Below are 18,490 nucleotides of genomic sequence, written 5' to 3'. Positions count from 1 at the left end.
ACAATGTGGATAAATGTGATTTTCGGTAGTTAAAACAGGAAGGCGGAATACTGTCTGAATGGTGAGAGATCAGGAAAGGAATAGGTGCAACATGACCTTGGGTCTCCCTGTACACCAGTCACAGAAGTCAAACATGCAAGTATAGCTGACGATGAAAAAGGCAAATAGTGCGTTGGCTTTCATAGAGCATGAATGTCTTGCTACAGTTGTACAGGGAGTAGGTAGCCTACAGCTGGAGTATTGGGCTCCTTATCTGAGGAAAGGTGTTCCAGTTAAGGCAAAGGTAAAGTTGCCTTAGTCCCACTAGAACGTAGGGCTGCACTGTCAGGAGGGAGAGAGATGACTAGTGGTGGTATAAACTGAGGGTCACCACATCTCAGGTGAGGGGAGTGATTGAGAGGGACAGATCTTCATAGTAAGCATAGCATTTCGCTATGGAGGGAGTGCAACAAAGGTTGACCAGACTGATTCCTGGGATGGCAGGACTGACACATGAAGAGAGTTTGGATCAGTTAGGTTTATGTTTGTTGGAGTTTAGATGAATGGGAGGAATCTCATAGAAACCAATAAAATTCTAACAGCACTACACTGGGTAAACAGGAATGTATGTTGCCTATGATCGGTGAGTCCAGAACTAGGGGTCACAGTTTAAAGATATGGGCTCATCCATTTAGAACTAAGATATAGAGAACTTCCATCACCCAGAGAATGGCAGTGTGTGGAAATCTCTGTCATAGAAAGTGGTTAAGGTAAAAACATTGCATGTTTACAATAGGTAGTTGGATATAATTCTTAGGGTTAAAAGGATCAACAGTATGGGAGAAAGTGGGAACACTGAATTGGATGATCATCCAAGATTATATTGAACGGCACTGCAAGCTCGAAGGGCTGAACAGCCAACTCCTGATCCTATTTTATCTGTTTCAGTCGACTTTTTTTGCTTTGCTAGGTCTCCTTGATGCCCCAGAGATAAAAAGTGAAAGAACTACAAATGCTGTAAATCAGGAATAAAAGCACAAGTTGCTGGAAAAGATCAGCAGGTTGACAGCATCTGTGAAGAAGATATTTGAGTTAGTGTTTCAGGTCTGGTGACCCTTCCTCAACCAGGTCCAACCCATCTCCCACATTTCTGCCCTTACCTTTTCTTTTCCCACCCACAACACTTGACCTGTACTTGCCAGAATCTTGGCTACTGCATTCGTTGCTCACAATGTTGTCCTCTCTACATTGAGGAAACGAGGGAGATTGGGTGTGACTGCTTCACAGAACGTCTACGTTCAGCTCGCAAAAAAGGTCCTGAACTACATGTTGCCTGCCACTTGAAGCCATTTCCCTGTTCCTTGGCTAACATCTGTGTCTCTAGCTTGCTGCAGTCTTCCAGTGAAGCTCAACGCAGGCTAGAAGAGCATCACCTCATTTTCCACTTGGGGACCCTGCAGCCATCCAGACTCAATATTGAGTTCAATAATTTTAGTCCCTAAACTCTGCCATATCGTAGCCCCCGACCTCACACACTAGGCCTTGTTATCACACAACCTGCCATTATATACCACCTGTTGTTAGTCACTAAGAGTCCCCATTAACAGTAATTCACTCTCCCCGCCAGATCGTTATCAACTCCTTTGTCTATCCAACGGCGCCTCTCCCTCTCCAGGCCCTATCTTTTATATAAAAAAGAGTTCTGAGGAAGGATCATTGGACCCAAAATGTTAACTCTGGTTTTTTTCTTCACAGCTGCTGCCAGACCTGCTGAGCTTTTCCTGCAACTTCTGGTTTTTATTTTTCTCCTTGATGCCACACTTTGTTGAATGCAGCTTCGATATCAAGGGCTGTCACTTACATCTCACTCCTGGAAATTCAGCTCTTTTATCCATGTTTGGATTAAGGCTGTAATGAGATCAGGAGCTGAGTGGCCCTGGCGGAGCTAAAAAATGGGCGTCTCTGAGCAGCTGCTGCTCGATAGCATTGTCATGACACCTTCCATCACTTTGCTGATGATCAAGAGGAGACTGATGGGGCAGTAATCCGCCCAGTTAGTTTTTGTCTGACTTTTTATGTGCAGGACACACCTTGGGAACTTTCTACTTTATAAGGCAGCTGCATTAGAACAGCTTGGCTTGGAAAGTGGTAAGTTCTGGAACACAAATACTCAGTACTAAAATTGGAACGTTGTCAGGGCTCACAGCCTTTTACAGTGTCCAGAGCGTTCAACCATTTCTTAATATTATGTGAAGTGAATCAAGTTAGCTGAAGATTGGCATCTGTGATGCCTGCAGCCTCTAGGGAAGACAAAGATGCATCATTCGCTTGGCACTTCTGGCTGAAGTTTGTTCAGTCAATTGCACTGATGTTCTAGGCTTACCCATCATTGAGGATGGGGATATTTGTGGAGCCGCCTCCTCCAGTGAGTTGTTGAATAGTCCACCACCATTCACATCTGGATGTGGGAGGACTGCAGAGCATAAATCTGATCCATTCATTGTGGAATTGCTTAGCCCTGTCTATCACTTAATGCTTATGCAGTTTGGTATGATAGTAGTCCTGTGCTTTAAGCTTCATTGATCACAGAAGAACGTAGAGTCCCTAGAGTGTGGAAACAGGCTCTTCACCCCAACAAGTTAATAGTGACCCTCAGAGCATCCTACCTGACCTATCCCCCTATAACCCACCTAATCTACACATCGCTGAACACAATGGGGCAATTTAGCATGACCAATCCACCTAGCCTGCACACCTTTGGACTGTGGGAGGAAACCCACACAGACACGCGGAGAATATGCAAACTTCACACACGCAGTCGCCAGAGGATGGAATCGAACCAGAGTTGCTGGCGCAGTGAGGCAGCAGTTCTAACCTCGAGCCACCATGCCACCCTCGTCAGGTTAATATCTCACTCTTAGGTATGCCTAGTGTTAGTATGTCATGGCTGCTTGCACTTTTTTATTCAACCACGGTTGATTCCCTTGCTTAATATCAATTATATACTCAGCTGCTTTGGGCTGTAACACAGAACATAGACAGTACAGCACAGTATAGGCCCTTCAGCCCAGAATGTTGTGTCGAACTTCCACCCTAAACCTAAAGTCTATCTAACCTCCACTCCTACCTTTCACTATCATCCATATGCCTATCTAATAGCTGCTTATTGAGACCGACTCTACTACCCTCTCCAGCAATGCATTCCATGCTCCGACCCCTCTGAGTAAAGAACCTACCTCTGGCGTCTCCGCGATACCTACCTCCACTCACTTTAAAACTATGCCCCCTCGTAGTAGCTACCTCCACCCTGGGAAAAAGTCTCTGGCTGCTCATTCTATCTTTACCTCTGATCATTTTGTACACCTCCATCAAGTCACCTCTCATCCTTCGCCATTCTAAAGAGAAAAGCCCTAGCTCTCTCACCTTTTCCTCTTAAGACCTTCCCTCCATTCCAGGCAACAACCTGGTAGATCACCTCTGCATCTTTTCCAATGTTTCCACATCTTTCAATGAACTGGATCCAGTACTCCAGATGTGGCCGAACCAGGTTCTTGTATAGATGGAGCATAACTTCATGGCTCTTGAACTCAATCCTCCTATTAATGAAAGCTGTACACCTTCTTAACAACTCTATCCACCTGGGTGGCAGCTGTCAGGAAACTGTGGACGTGAATCCCAAAATCCCTCTGCTCTTCCACACTGTCAAGAATCTTTCTGTTAACCCTGTATTCTGCTTGCAAGTTTGTCCTTCCAAAATGAATCACCTCACACTTTTCAGGGTTAAACTCCATCTGCCGCTTCTCAGCCCAGCTCTGCATCCTATCAATGTTCCTTTGTAACCTAGAACAGCCCTCCGCACTAACCACAACTCAACCCACCTTCGTATCATCTGCGAAGTTACTCATCCACCCTTCCACTCTTAGATCCAAATCATTTACAAAAATCACAAATAGAAGAGGCCCCAGAACAGATCCTTGTGGTACACCACTCGTAACTGAGCACCATGTTGAGTATTTTCCATCCTCTACCACCCTTTGTCTTCTAAGGGCCAGCCAATTCTGAATCCAATCTGCCACATTTCTCCTTATCCCATGCCTCCTTACTTTCTGCGTGAGCCTACCATGGGGACCCTTATCAAACGCCTTACTTTAATCCATGTATACCACATCCACTGTTCTACCTTCATCCATGTGTTTGATCACCTCTTCAAAGAATTCCATAAGATTTGTGAGGCATGATCTACCCCTCACAAACCCATGCTGACTACCACAAATCAAACTGTACCTTTCCAAGTGATCATAAATCCTATCTGTCAGAGCCCTTTCCAATAATTTGCCCACCACTGATGTAAGACTAACTGGCCTATAATTTCCGGGGTTATCCCTGTTCCCTTTTTGAACACGGGAATGATATTAGCCTCTCTCCAATCTTCTGGCGCTGTACCTATGGACAGTGAGGATGAAAAGATCATCGCCAAAAGCCCTGCGATCTCTTCCTTCCCTTCCCATAGAATCCTTGGATACATCTCATCAGGCCCGGGGGACTTCTCTATCTTCAAGTTCCTCAAAATTCCTAGTACATCTTCCTTACAAACATCCACCTCCTCTAGCCTACCAGCCTGTTTCACACTGTCCTCCCCTGCAACTAGGTCCCTCTCAGTTGTGAATACCGAAGAAAAGTATTCATTGAGTACCTCTCTTATCTCTTTAGGCTCCATACACAAATTCCCTTTACAATCCTTGATCAGCCCTACCCTTTCTCTGGCCATTCTCTCATTCCTCACGCACGTGTAAAAAGCCTTGGAGCTGTCCTAGATCCTATCTGCCAAGATTTTCTCATGTGCACTTATAGCTCCCTGAAGCCCTTTTCTTCAGCTCTTTCCTGGCTAACTTGTATCTCTCCAGAGCCTTTTCCATTCCTTGTTTCCTCAACCTTATATAAGCATCCTTCTTCCTCATAACCAGTCATTCGACCTGTCTTGAACACCAAGGCTCCCTCACTCAACAACTTCTTCCCTGCCTGCTAGGTACAAACAGATCGAGCACATGCAGTATGCATTCATTAAACAATCTCCACATTTCAATTGTGCTCTTCCCTGACAGCACCTGTTCCCATTTTATGTTACCCAGTTCTTGCCTAACAGAATTGTAATTACCCTTCCCCCACTTATAACCTTACCCTGCTGTTTGTACCTGTCCTTTTCCATGACTATGCGAGGAGTCGGAGCAATGAGAGATTCTTAATGAGTACTTTGCGTTGGTATTCACTGAGGAGAGGGACATGATGGATGTTGAGGTTAGGGAAAGACATTTGATTCATCTTGGTCAAGGAGGCAGAAGTGTTGGGTATTCTAAAAGACATTAGGGTGGACAAGTCCCCAGGTCGGGATGGGATCTGTCCCAGGTTACTGATGGAAGTGAGAGAGGGAATGGCTGGGGCCTTAACTGATATCTTTGCAGCATCCTTGAGCATGGGTGAGGTCCCAGAGGACAGGAAAATTGCTATTGTTGTCCCCTTGTTTAAGAAGGGTAGCAAGGATAACCCAGGTAATTATAGACCAGTGAGCGTGACATCAGTGGTGGGGAAGATACTGAGGGAAAGGATCTATTTGCATTTGGAAGAAAATGAGCTTATTAGTGATAGCATGGTTTTGTGCAGGGATGGTCATGTCTTACCAACTTGATACAATTCTTTGAGGAAGTGACAAAGTTGGTAGATGAGGGAAGGGCTGTAGATGGCCTTCACAAGGCATTTGATAAGGTTTCCCATGGTAGGCTGATGCAGAAAGTGAACTCACATGGGGTCCAGGGTGTACGAGCTCAATGGATAGAGAAATGGCGAGGCAACGGGAGACAGAGTTGTAGTGGAATGGAGTTTCTCAAAATGGAGAACTGTGACCAGTGGTGTTCCACAGGGATCTGTGTTGGGGCCACTGTTGTTTGTGATGTACATAAATTATCTAAGGAAGGTATAGATGATCTGATTAGCAAGTTTGCAGATGACAGTAAGATTAGTGGAGTAGCAGATAGTGAAGGGGACTGCTGGAGAATGCAGCAGAATACAGATAGATTGGAGAGTTGGGCGGTGACATGGCAGGTGGCGTTCAATCCAGGCAAATGCGAGGTGATGCGATTTGGAAGATCCAATTCAAGAGCAAACTATGTGGTAAATGGAAAAGTCCTAGGGAAAATTGATGCACAGAGAGATCTGGGTGTTCAGGTCCATTGTTCCCTGAAGGTGACAATGCAGGTGGATCGAGTGGTCATGAAGACATACGGACGGGGTATTGAGAGTTTGCAGGTCATGTTACAATTGTATAGGACTTTGGTTCGGCCACATTTAGAGTACTGTGTGCAGTTCTAGTCGCCACATTACCAAAAGGATGTGGATGCTTTGGAGAGGGTGCAGAGGAGGTTCACCAGGATGTTGCCTGGTATGGAGGGTGCTCACTTTGAAGAGAGGTTGAGTAGATTAAGATTATTTACATTAGAAAGATGGAGGTTGAGAGGGGACCTAATTGAGGTCTACAAAATCATGAGAGGTTTAGGCAGGGTGGATGCAAGACGCATTTTCCCAGAGTGGGGGACTCAATTACTAGGGGTCATGATTTCAAGATGAGAGGAGAACAATTTAAGGGAGATATGCATGGAAAGTTGTTTACGCAGAGGGTGGTGGGTGCCTGGAACGCGTTGCCAGTGGAGGTGGTAGAGGCAGGCATGATAGCGTCATTTAAGATGTATCTAGACAGATACATGAATTGGCAGGGAGCAGGGGATTATGGATCCTTGGGAAATAGGTGACAGGTTGAGATAGAGGATCTGGATCAGCACAGGTTTGGAGGGCCAGAGGGCCTGTTCCTGTGCTGTAATGTTTGCTCTTTCCTCTTTCCTCTTTCCTCTTTGCTCTTTGCTCTTTGCTCTTTGCTCTTTTCCCTTTTGTAAATGTAACAGAGTTATGTGCACTACCACCAAAATGCTACCAACAGATCTAACACTTGGCCTAGTTCATTGCCAGGCACCAAATCCAAAGTGGCCTCTCCTTGTGCTGGTCTGTCTATATGCTGTGTCAGGAATCCTTCCTGAAAGCACTGGACAAAATCCACTCCATCTAAACTATTACAACTAAAAAGTTTCCAATGAATATTTGGAAAGTTGAAGTCACCCATCACTACAACCCTGTGACTTCTGCACCTTTCCAAAATCTGCCTCCCAATCCGCTCCTCCACTTCTCTGCAACTATTAGGGGGTCTGTAAAAAATCCCAACAAAGTGACTGCTTCTTTCTTGTTCAATGTACAAATTTACAGATTCAAATCTGTTGCCAAAACACACATTCCTTATATTCAATGTGTTTTGTTTTAATGAAAGTGCAGTTCTGACCATAATTGTACATCCATGTAAGATCAGAGTGTTTGTTATTGTCCACACAACCGATTTTGGGAGGAAAATTATAGGTCATGGAACTGAACGGCCAGTCGCAATATGGACACAAGATCGGCTGAGAAATAGGATACATAGAGTAAAGGGTAATTACAATCTTCAGGGCTGGAAGCAGGCAAATGCTGGATCTCCCTAGGGGTTGCTATTGGGACCCTTGCTTTTTCTGACAGATATGAACAATCGAGATGTTGGGATGCAGGGGACAATTTCAAAGCTTAAGGATGCTGTACAGCTCAGGAGGGTGGTAAACTATAAGGAAGACTGGAGGGATTACAACTTGTTTTTGACTGGTGCAGACTTGATGGATCTTTATTGGTGCTATAAACTAGTATATATGCCAGGACAGAAGGTGGCAGATTGTGCTCAATTCTGCTGCTGCTGACCCACAGTGCATGTCCAGTCTTGAGTTGGTTGATCTGTTTGAATTCAATTCCATCTGGAGTGTATCCACAGTGTGAAAACGGGGTTTGTCTCCACACGGTGGACTGTGCTGCGGTCACTCCTGCCAGTACTATCGTGGACTAAAGCAACTGCAATAGCTGCAGTTGAGAATGGGACTGCGTATGTTTTTGACCACTTGTTGATTTTGGTTAGATTTATTGTAGCCACATGTCCCTAGGTACAGTGAAAAGCTTTACTTTGTGAGCAGTACAAGCAGACCTTAGCAAACAAGGACAAACAGATCAGAGGGCGCTTAGACAGAGGGAGGCATATTAGTTACAGCTGCGTAAGCGGTGCACAAACCAAGATCAACATTATTTAAAGTTAGAGAGGTCAACTCAGCAATCTAATAACATCTGGGGAAAAAAAAAACAGAAGTTGCTGGGAATAACTCAGCATATCTGGCTGCATCGTTGAAGAAAAAATCAGACTTGACGTTTTAGGCCCAGTGACCCATCCTCAGAACTTAACAGTAGGAAGAAGCTGTTCTTGAACCTGTTGGTGCGTGTGTTCAAGCTTCTGTACTTCTGCCTGACAGAAGTCAGGTTGAGAGAGATCTCCGCCACAAGCCACAGACCCAGTCCAGCAGCTTTGCCCTAGTGGACTGAACCAGCTCAGTCAGTAGTGGCCAGGATGTGATTGATGATGGACATTGAAATCCTCTACACAGAATACATTCTGTGCCATTGTCACCCTTGGTGCCTCCTCCAAATGGCATTTGACATAGAGGACAACTGATTCAAAAACTGAGGGGTGGCAGTATATGATAACCAGCGGGAGGTTTTCTTGCCTACATTTGGCCTGTTGCTATGAGACTTCATGTGGCCTGGAATCAGTGAAGGACTTGTGCTGTGCTGTCACCTTTGTCGGCTCTGAACCGGTTGTGGGACAGGACGTTCTCGGGGACGTGGATTATTTTGGCTGGGCCACATTCTGCAAGTACAATCCAATGATAATGTTAAGAAATTGACTAGTCTGTGAGACAGCTACCCCAAATTTGGCACAAGCTCTCAGCTGGTGGCTGGAAGGACTTTGCAGGATTGACTGGCTTGTGTTTACCTTTGTCATTTTCAGTGTGTATGTTTGTGCCAGGTGATACATTGATTTAATTTTTTTGCAGTTTTTAGTGGTTTGATGCAACTGAGAGGGCAGTAAAAAGTTAACCATACTGCTGTGGGTCCAGGTAAGGACAATAGATTCCCTTCCCTGAAGAGCAGTAAAGACCAGATGTTTTTCTTTGTGACAGAATCATCATGAGACTTGTACCCATATTTTGTTTTGAATTCAAATTCAAATTTGAACCCTGGCCCCCAGTCCATTACCTTGGTGCCCATATTAGTATTCCAGCGACAATAACACCACATATTCACCTCCACCAAGGCTGATCTTCTTTTGTTTTTATTTTGTTTGTACTTATGTTTGTAATGAAGCAAATGTGTGCTTATAATGATGCCTGTTAGCCTCAGTGTCACCATTCCCAAGACTGGCTTTCAGTTGCAGACTTATTACAGGACTTTTCAAAGTCAGGGTCAGATATTCAAGTGGTCCAAGGCAGCTGTAGCAAATCCCAACTCCCCTGCTCTCCTGTCTTCTCTACTATCCTCGCCACTACTCAATAAGGGAACATGGCAAGTTCCAAATGTCAAAATGGGGCCAGAGTGGTGAGGAGAATGAGAAGCACTACTTTAATTAATCAAATATAATTGCCATGGTAGAATTTGAGCACTTGTTCCCAGAGCACTTATCTAGTATTTCCAGATTATAAGCCCAGTGACCCCGGTGCCATCCACTTTCCCAGGAGTTGCTGAGCTGCAACAGTGCATTTTCTAGATGGCACACACTGAATCCACTGTGTCAGCAATGGGGGGAATAAACATAGGAGGTTCTGATCAAGCAGACTGCTCCATCTTGGATGCTGTGAAAATTAGTGTTTTTAACTTGATTGTGTGCCGACAAAATGTGTAACTGCACACATCTTCTTTACCATATGGTTTTAACAAGGTCTTAACAAATAGCACTGTTTTTCTTCTTAGCTTCCCAAACTGTCATTTGGTAGTGCCAAAATTGAGTTTTTCTGAAATAAGAATCATTTTGTTGAAGTTTCCCTCTTGCACTCATCAGGGCAATTCATAACAAATACCAGTCTAAAGGGAAAACAACTTATAAGCTGTATGATCGGAGAGTGTTTTACTGGCAAGATTCTGATTGGTAAAAGTGTTGTGTGGATAATTTACTGGTTAATGACAACTGATTGTTAACAGCCAAGCTTTGTTTAAACGTTGTAGCCTATGTGCTAATATACACCACTTCCAGTATGCCCAAGTGCACTGCAATGCAAATCAAACTGACAATCCTAAACTGGTTTTTCAGTGTAATTCTTTGCGCACTCAGAATTGTTTAGTCAATATTGCCCTTTTATGGAACCAAATATACCATTGGACACTGTTGAGAATTTTACCAATCTTCATTAATGTTTAAAAATCTGAAAGTTATCTGCAACCTAACATGGACAAATAGTACATTTGTGTTTTCTTTTGTGTTGGAAGTCATTTGGTTATTTTTCATTAACGCAATGAAAATATTATCCCATATTTCTCACTGTTGTATAATTCGCTATAGAAGTAAAGGGTTTTTTTCAGAGAGGGGAAAGGGAAGAGTGGAGAAGGATATGTGTAAGGAATATATCATGTCATATGCTTTCAAGAAAAAGTGCAGTATCCTTTTTGCCACTTTGTACATCATTCAAGTTGAGTTTTATTTGAGTTTCCACTGACCTGTGAGCTCTGAAAGAATGATCATAGCTTTATTCTATTGTGTGTCAAGCGCAATGTCCCACTGTTGTTTATCCAGGACCATTTCCATTTAAAGTACTGTATTTAATGAATCTATTCCCACAGTTCTTAACTTACGGTAATTGGAGCTGTGACACAATGATCATTCATTCCCAGCCAGTAGGCAATTACACCAGTCAGTGTACATAAATAAGTTACAGAAAGACAAGGAACCTATAATCTTTGAAACCTGTATTTCTAGCACATGAAAGGCTATTGTGCTTTTATGTACTTTCTAACAGTTTCTTATACCTCTCTCGTATCATTTTGCAGTTCCAACTGTTGATGTTTTCCAGACATCGACAAAGGATCGATTCGGACTGGGACATCAGTTGAAAAAGTAAGACATTTGAGAGAGCAGCAATACCAGCATTTCCATGGCATATTGCACTGTCTGATTCACTGCCATTCAACCAAGGTCCGAATGCATCATTTTGCAAAAGAGCAAAGCAGTTCCTTTTAGAGTTCTAGTCAATATTTATCCTTCAATAAACATCAGTGAGGCAGATTATTTGGTCATTATTACGTTGCTGTTTATGGTTCCATACTATTTGATGATTGACTAAAGGAGTATTTATAGGTTAAAAAGTGCTTAATTGACTGCAGTGCACTCGAGACAGCCAAAAGTCATGAAAAATGTCACATAAACGTAATTTGACATTATTGAAAGGTGTTATTTTAATGCAAGTTGTTGTTGGAACATGTTGTGTAAAAACAAATTATTGTTGTTGCTCTGAGATTAATGAGGCAGAAAGCATTACCAGACACTCGTAGTACTGAATTCCAGATGTACCCTGTCTGGCTATAATTAACAGTTTCTAAATCTATCTGTATTGACAGCGTGCATCTGTCAGAGCCATTGGAGAAGATCTGCAGTTCAATGTATGAGTTACAGTTGCAAAACTGTTACAACTGTCGCTCCAAAATTTACCCTGCTATGGGCACTTTGGTGATTCCGTAATACTGGCAGTCTTACATAATGTAGAACTGCAAGCAAGATCTCAACTAGCTGAATGCCCATTGGTCAACATGTCCTATATACAATTTATTTGTCAAGAGAGACAGTGTTTTCGCTCTAGTTATTCAACACAAATAAAAATATGTATTCAACAGATATTTTTTGAGCTGAGATGAGAATCTGTGGAATGGGAATTTGAATGAATGTGTCCAAATTTCTGGTGATGCAGTTCACAAGTCTCTGTGAGTGGTTCACATTAGGAGTGAGCCAGTTGAGGCAGAAACTTGGATAAAAGTAAGTTTAAATAAGCAGATAGAATTACTTATAGTGGATGAATGGATGTGGATATGTGATATTTTAGCTGGGCTATACACACAAATAAATTGCCAAGTTGGAGCATGAATAATGCTTTAATGAGCTGGAACTGAATTGTAGTTCTGAAACTAGAGAGACTAACACATATTTCATTTCCACAACAAATTTGACATTTCCAGTTTATTACTCTTACAGAATAATGCAGACTTTTGTTACACATCAGTGGAAGCAGAACAGCAAAGAGAAGCTCAACTGTCCCCACGGTAAAAAGATCAGTGAGAAGAAAGTGAAATCTCCTCTACACATTTTTTCATCATTGCGCAGGTAATGTGGCAAATTTTGGGAAAGTTTAACTCCACTGATAGTTAAATGTACTTTGAGGCCGGACATTCATGTGTCACTTTCTATTCACAAGTGTAAAAGCATTGTTGGAAGCTTGAGACAACTGAGGATGGACCTCCAGGCAAGTGCAAACAATCAACGTTTCTTGCCTATCAGCCATGTATCCAAGTATGATAGAGCAACATTTTGCTAATGCTTTCTTTGATCTGGTCTCAGTCCCTTGGTATCTGACAGTGTGATGTAGTTCGCAAGGCATGTTCTTGCTTAATTAGAACATTTGTACAGTGAACCCTTTATTCTATATAATTTAGTGCCCTCTCTGTCACTAGGTGAAAGCCTTACAAAGCACATTTAAATATCCGTAAACATACCATTATGTATATTAATGATCATATGTACATAAAAAATTACAGCACAGGAGGAAGCTATTAATAGTCGTACTGCCTCTCCATGTTGTTTGACTCTTCGGCCCATCAAGTCTGCCCTGGCTTATATACATTAATCCCATTTCCAAGCACCTGACCCATAGCTTTCAATGTTATAACATTTCAGCAGCTCATTCATGTACTTGTTGCAAGTTTGTGAAATATCCCACTTCTATTACCAACCCAGGCAACGCATTCCAGATTCCCAGTACCCTCTGTGTGCAAGATTTCAACCCATTATGCCCTTGCTAACTAGAAAAGAACTCCTCAGTCTCATCCTGTTTTTCCAGCTTTTAGTCCATAAACCTGTATGTGATGTGAGGAATGCAGGAAGAATGAGTGAAAACCCTGAGTCACCTCTCCAATGAACATCCAATCCTGTTTAAATGCAACCAGGCACTTAAGTGGGAAGTGACAGGGTCCCCATAGAATTAAGTCCCAGTTGGCGGGAAATCGGCAGCACCCGAAGTGATGGCTACTGCCTCTGATGTACTGAGGCCTTCAATAGCAATCACCTCTGAATCCTTGAAGACAAGTGAGTGAGGCAGGTTGGGAGACATTGGACGTGGGGTTGCCGGTGATGGATGGGAGAGCGATCAACTGCAAAGGCTGTCTCTTACAGACCACCCTTTTCTGTTGCAGGATCTCTCAATCAGAGAACTACATGTGCTTTTAAATCTGATTGGTGTATTTTTGCCACCAGCAACTTTTCAGGCAGTGTGCTCTGGACTCGCACCACCGTATAGATTTAAAGTAAATAAATCAATTCCCTCTTATTCTCCCAACTATTTTAAGTCTATCTCTTCCACTTAATGACCTCTCTTATAAGGGAATTTTTCACTCTATCTGGGGACCTCATAGGGCAGAGTGTTATCAGGCTCTGAATGACGTGGACTATGATAAATCAATGATAGTGATAGGCAATAAATGATGGCCTAGCCTGTGATGCCCACAACCAAGTGTGAATAAAAATAACTTGTTTAGGGGATCTCTCTCAGGGCTTTAACATCCTTCCTTCAATAAGGTGTCCAGAACTAAACACCATACTTCAAATATGCTTTGATCAATGATTTGTAGAGGTGTAGCATCACTTCCTTGCTTTTGTACTCTACACCTCTATTGAATAATCCAAGGATCCTCTAAGCCTTTTTTAACAACTGTTCCAAGTTGCCTGCTCCTCGTAATTTTATACATCTCAGCTACATCCCCTTGAGTCTCCACTGTTTCAAGGAAAGCAGCACTGTTTATTTAATCTCCTTTACAATCATAGATTCCCTACAGGGTGGAAGCAGACCATTTAGCCCTTCAAGTCCATGCTGACTGTCCAAAGAGCATCCCACCAAAACGGACTCTCCCATCCTATTCCTGTAACCCTGCATTTCCCATGGCTGATTCACCTTGTCTGCAAATTTGTGGACTTTATGTGCGATTTAGTATGGCCAGTCCAACCAACCTGCACACCTTTGGACTATGGCAGGAAACCCACACAGACACAAGGCGAATGTGCAAATTCCACACAGTTTTCTGAGAGTGGAGTCAAACCTGGCTAACATCCTGGTAAATCTCCTTTGCATCCTCTCCAGTGCACTCACATCCCTCCTATAATGTGGATTCCAGAAATGCACACAGTTGTAACCACGTTCTTCCTGTAATGTGATGACCAGAACTGTATGCTGCATTTGAGCTATGGCTAAAATAGCACTTTAAAGAGTTTCAGCATAACTTCTACATCTCAGTTAAATTTATCTATTATCATTCTTACAGAATGTGGGAATCTTTGACAGTGCCTATTCCTACATTGCCTTGGACAAATAGTAATGCATCATTTTATTTGCACTGTAGTTTTGGAGGTTCACCTTCAGATGCTGGGTAGTCTATCTGATTTTAGTCTTATTAGATATTTTCAGAACAGTTTGATACAGCTGTGTGGCTTGTTAGATCATTTGAGACCATTGACACATTGCTATAGGTTTGAAGTCACATATAGGCCAGATTAGGTGAGGCTAACAGATTCCCTTTCAAAAAAGGACATCATAGTTTTATGACAATCTTCTGGTTTTATGACACCAGGATTGGAGAGCTTGAGCTATAGGGAGAGGCTGAATAGACTGGGGCTTTTTTCCTTGGAGCTTTGGAGGCTGAGTGGTGACCTTATGGAAGTTTATTAAATTGTGAGGGGCATGGATAGGATGATTCGTCAAGTTCTTTTCCCCGGGGCTGGGGAATTAAAAATTAGACAGTATAGGTTTAATACAAATATTTTTATTCCAGATTTCTGTCTTTAACTACATTTAAATTGCCTGGCTGCCTTGATAATATTTGAATTCACATCCCCAGATCAATAGACCATGCCCCTGGTTTGCTAGTGCAGAAACATAACCATTGTGCTACTGTACTACAACCCTGGCAACATCCTTGTGAATCTTTTCGGAACCCTTGCAAGTTTCACAATATCATTCCTACAGCAGGGAGACCAGAACTGAATGCAGTATTCAAATCAGACCGTGGCAAGAGAGCGAGGGCAAGGGAGGGAGGGGAGATAGAGAGGGATTAGAGACATTTTCAGAAAGAGAGAGAGAGAGGGACAGAAACATGGGCAGAGTCAAGTCAAGTGAATTCCCTTCCTAATGCCGTTGTGGGTCAACCCACAGCAGGTGGACTGTCTTCTTGAAGGTAGCTCATCACCATCTTCTCCTGGCCAGCCAGCAACATCCACATCCCATAAACGATTAGAGAAAAAAAGTGAGACAAATAAGCTGAGACACAGGGAAGAACAGACAAAGAGTGACTATGAGATGGACAAATGAATGATGCTGAATAAATAAGGTGCACGTAACTGGGTGATTGTAGAGTCCAGAATTAACTTCAGAACCAAAAATACTGGCCCCACGCTCACCCAGTAATCAAGCCATATAGTTGAATTAAGATGCTTAATTGATGTTAGCAGTCCTCACGATCTCCAGAATCTTCATAACATCATTGTGTCATGGGAAATTTTGTATTTTCATCTGCTCATCTGGCCTCACTGTGCTCCCATCCAATAAAGCCCCAACATATACAAGACTTAATACTATGGAGCTGAAGTTTCATACTTCTTGAAATATTCATGTGCATTTGCCTGTAATAATGAGGCACAATTCAATTAACCTTAAACATCTGGCAGGTTTGAATGACAGCCTACAATTTCCAGTTCTGTTTAATAGGTTCTGTGCTGTTTCTTCAGCATCTGCTATTCTTCTAACCATTACATCATTGCCCATCCATAATACCTCTAATCATATGATCATTTCATGATTTTATCATTAACATCACAAGCACAAACTGAATCTACAGTTCCTCAGAAATGTGGAAATATTCTAGCCAGCTTATGAGTGCACAGCTTCTGGAAAAAGATGTCAAATCTACACTCGTTTAAATGCTCAGCCCACCAATATCCAAGCCCGATGTAATTTCGAGCGCCTAAATGTTGAACGTGACTCAACGTTACTCCTCCCAGTGAAAAAGTGTCATTGCTTCTCATTATTACTTTTGATTGACCAATTACTTCATTGGCATTCTTGTCATCAGAGGCAATCAGTGAAGTAAATGTACTTTTCTGTTGAGGTATGTTTTGTATAATGTGAAAAGATTAATTAATTGCCTCCGAGTTAAGGCATCTTTATGAAACATCAATCATAATATGATTGGATTTTACATCCCCATAAATATTGTGGAGAAAACCTGTATTTTAAACCTAAGTAAGGGCATCTATGTTCATCATGAAAGCTGAAGTTGACTGGCATGCTCGTCTAGGGGATAAATTATTAGAGACATATTGGCAGACTTTTAAAGTGGTCATTTGAGAATACTCAGATTGGGTATATTCCTAATAGAGGAAAAAAAACAAAAAGGAGGATCTACCATCCACTGTTAACTAAAGAAATTAGAGAAGACGTAAAGATAAAAAGCATTTAACTGTGCAAAAATGAGTGGCAGCTCAGGTGATTGATCAAAATATAAAGAATGTTGGCGAATGCCTAAAAGGTTGATTTGGAGGAAGGAATTAGATTTTTGAGGGCAATCTAGATCAGAATGTGAGAACAGAGAGTAAGAAATTATTCAGATATTTCAAAAGGAAAAGAGTAAAACGAGTGCATGTTGGTCCTCTAATCTATGAGAATTGGGAATCAACCAAAAGTAATAAGGAAACAGCAGATGAAACGAACAAAGTTTTGCTACTGGCTCCACTACAAATACAAAGAAAAACCAACCTTGTAATCATAGTTATGAATCGGGTGGTGATATGGAGAGAGGAACCTGGTGAAATGACAATCCCCATGAGGGAAATGGTTTGAAGAAACCTGGTAGAGCTGTGGACTGACTGGTCTCCAGATGCTAGGGTCTTAAAAGAGCTTGCTAATGAGGTTGTACTTGCGATGATATTTCTCCAAAATTCAGAAAAAGGTTATACTACACTGGCAAATAGCAAATATAACACCTCGATTCAAGAAGGGAGGTAGAAAACTGGATATGATAGGTCAGTTAGCTTGACATCTGATAACGTAGAAGGCAAAAGAATTGAGCATTAAAGGAACTATAGCTGGGCACTTAGAAAAACTCAAGGTAGAGTCAAAATGATTGTCAGAGGAAAATCATGTTTAACTAATTGTTGCAGTTATTTGAAGGAGTAACTTTTACACTGGCTATAGGGAAGCCTGTAGAAATCCTAAGATTTCCAGGAAGCAAATCAAAGATTATTGCAGAAAGCAAAAGCTCCCAGTGGAGCAGATAACATACAAGCTGAAATAGATGGGGACAATCTAGAAGAAGCTTTCCTTTCAGTTTGAGAGTAACATGAGTTTTATTCTGTATTTAACCCTGTTTTGAACCAGTTCTGGAAGTGTTTGATGGATCACTGTAGAGGAAACTTTACTTTCCATTCAGAAGAGTAGGTAGAAAATTGGCTGGATGACAGAAAACAGAATTTGCACTAGGACCTTTGTTTGATTGACAGGTAGAGATTGACAAGTGATGAGTAGAATCCTACAGGGCTCTGTCCTAGTCTGAATTAAATGAAGCATGGAGTCTGAGTTCACAGTTAACACCAGGATAAGTAGCAGAGTCTGTGGCAAAATTGCTTAAAAATATAAAATATTTAGTAACTGGTGAAAAGTCCGGAAGATGGATTGAAGTGTGAGTGAATATGAAATATGAAGTTATTCACTTGTAGGAAGAATAAAAAGACAGAGTGTTAGTGAAATGGAGAATTACTGCAGAATTTCAAAATAGAGGGATTTAGGTGTCCCAGTGCGTGAGCTATAAAATTTAGTATTCAGGTGCGACATGGAATCAAGGAGGCTTGTGGGTTGCTAATCTTTATTGTAAGAGGAATTGAACATAACATTAAGATTGGTATGCTTCAACTATGCAGCTGTGGTGAGACCAAGTCTTGAACACTTTATATCCATTATTTAGGGATGCTAGTAAATTGGTTATGGTTCAAAGGAGGTTTCCTAGATTGATACCTGGTATAAGTAGGATTTCTTCTGAAGACAAGCTGGGATTATTTTAACTGCAGTTGAGAAGACTGATGGATGATTTGAATTGTCCCGCCAAGGTAGAGTTGGGAAAAATGTTTCCTCTTGTGGGTCAATCCAGAATTAGGAGGTATGGTTTTAAAAGTAGAGATTTCCCCTTCAGGACAGAGATGAGGATGCTTTCCTCTCAGAGTCGTTTGACTTTGGAATTCTGTGCTTCAGAAAGTGTTGGAAGTGGGGTCATT

General features: G+C 42.0%; 1 protein-coding gene across 2 annotated transcripts in view; it reads left to right on the top strand.

The window, feature by feature from the left end:
- Window positions 1-18,490, top strand: part of parp8 (poly (ADP-ribose) polymerase family, member 8) — a 371,536-nt gene that overhangs the window by 225,977 nt on the left and 127,069 nt on the right. For both annotated transcript variants that reach the window (XM_048531692.2, XM_048531677.2), the window contains exons 10-11: window positions 10,963-11,029; window positions 12,158-12,286. In XM_048531692.2, coding sequence (XP_048387649.1) covers window positions 10,963-11,029; window positions 12,158-12,286 — 196 coding nt within the window. The remainder of the gene's footprint in view (window positions 1-10,962; window positions 11,030-12,157; window positions 12,287-18,490) is intronic.

Source organism: Stegostoma tigrinum, chromosome 1 (genome assembly GCF_030684315.1).
Source record: "Stegostoma tigrinum isolate sSteTig4 chromosome 1, sSteTig4.hap1, whole genome shotgun sequence".
NCBI classification, from domain to species: Eukaryota; Metazoa; Chordata; class Chondrichthyes; order Orectolobiformes; family Stegostomatidae; genus Stegostoma; species Stegostoma tigrinum.
The sequence above is the reverse complement of the archived record's forward strand: the minus strand, read 5'-3'. Positions and strand labels throughout refer to the sequence as shown.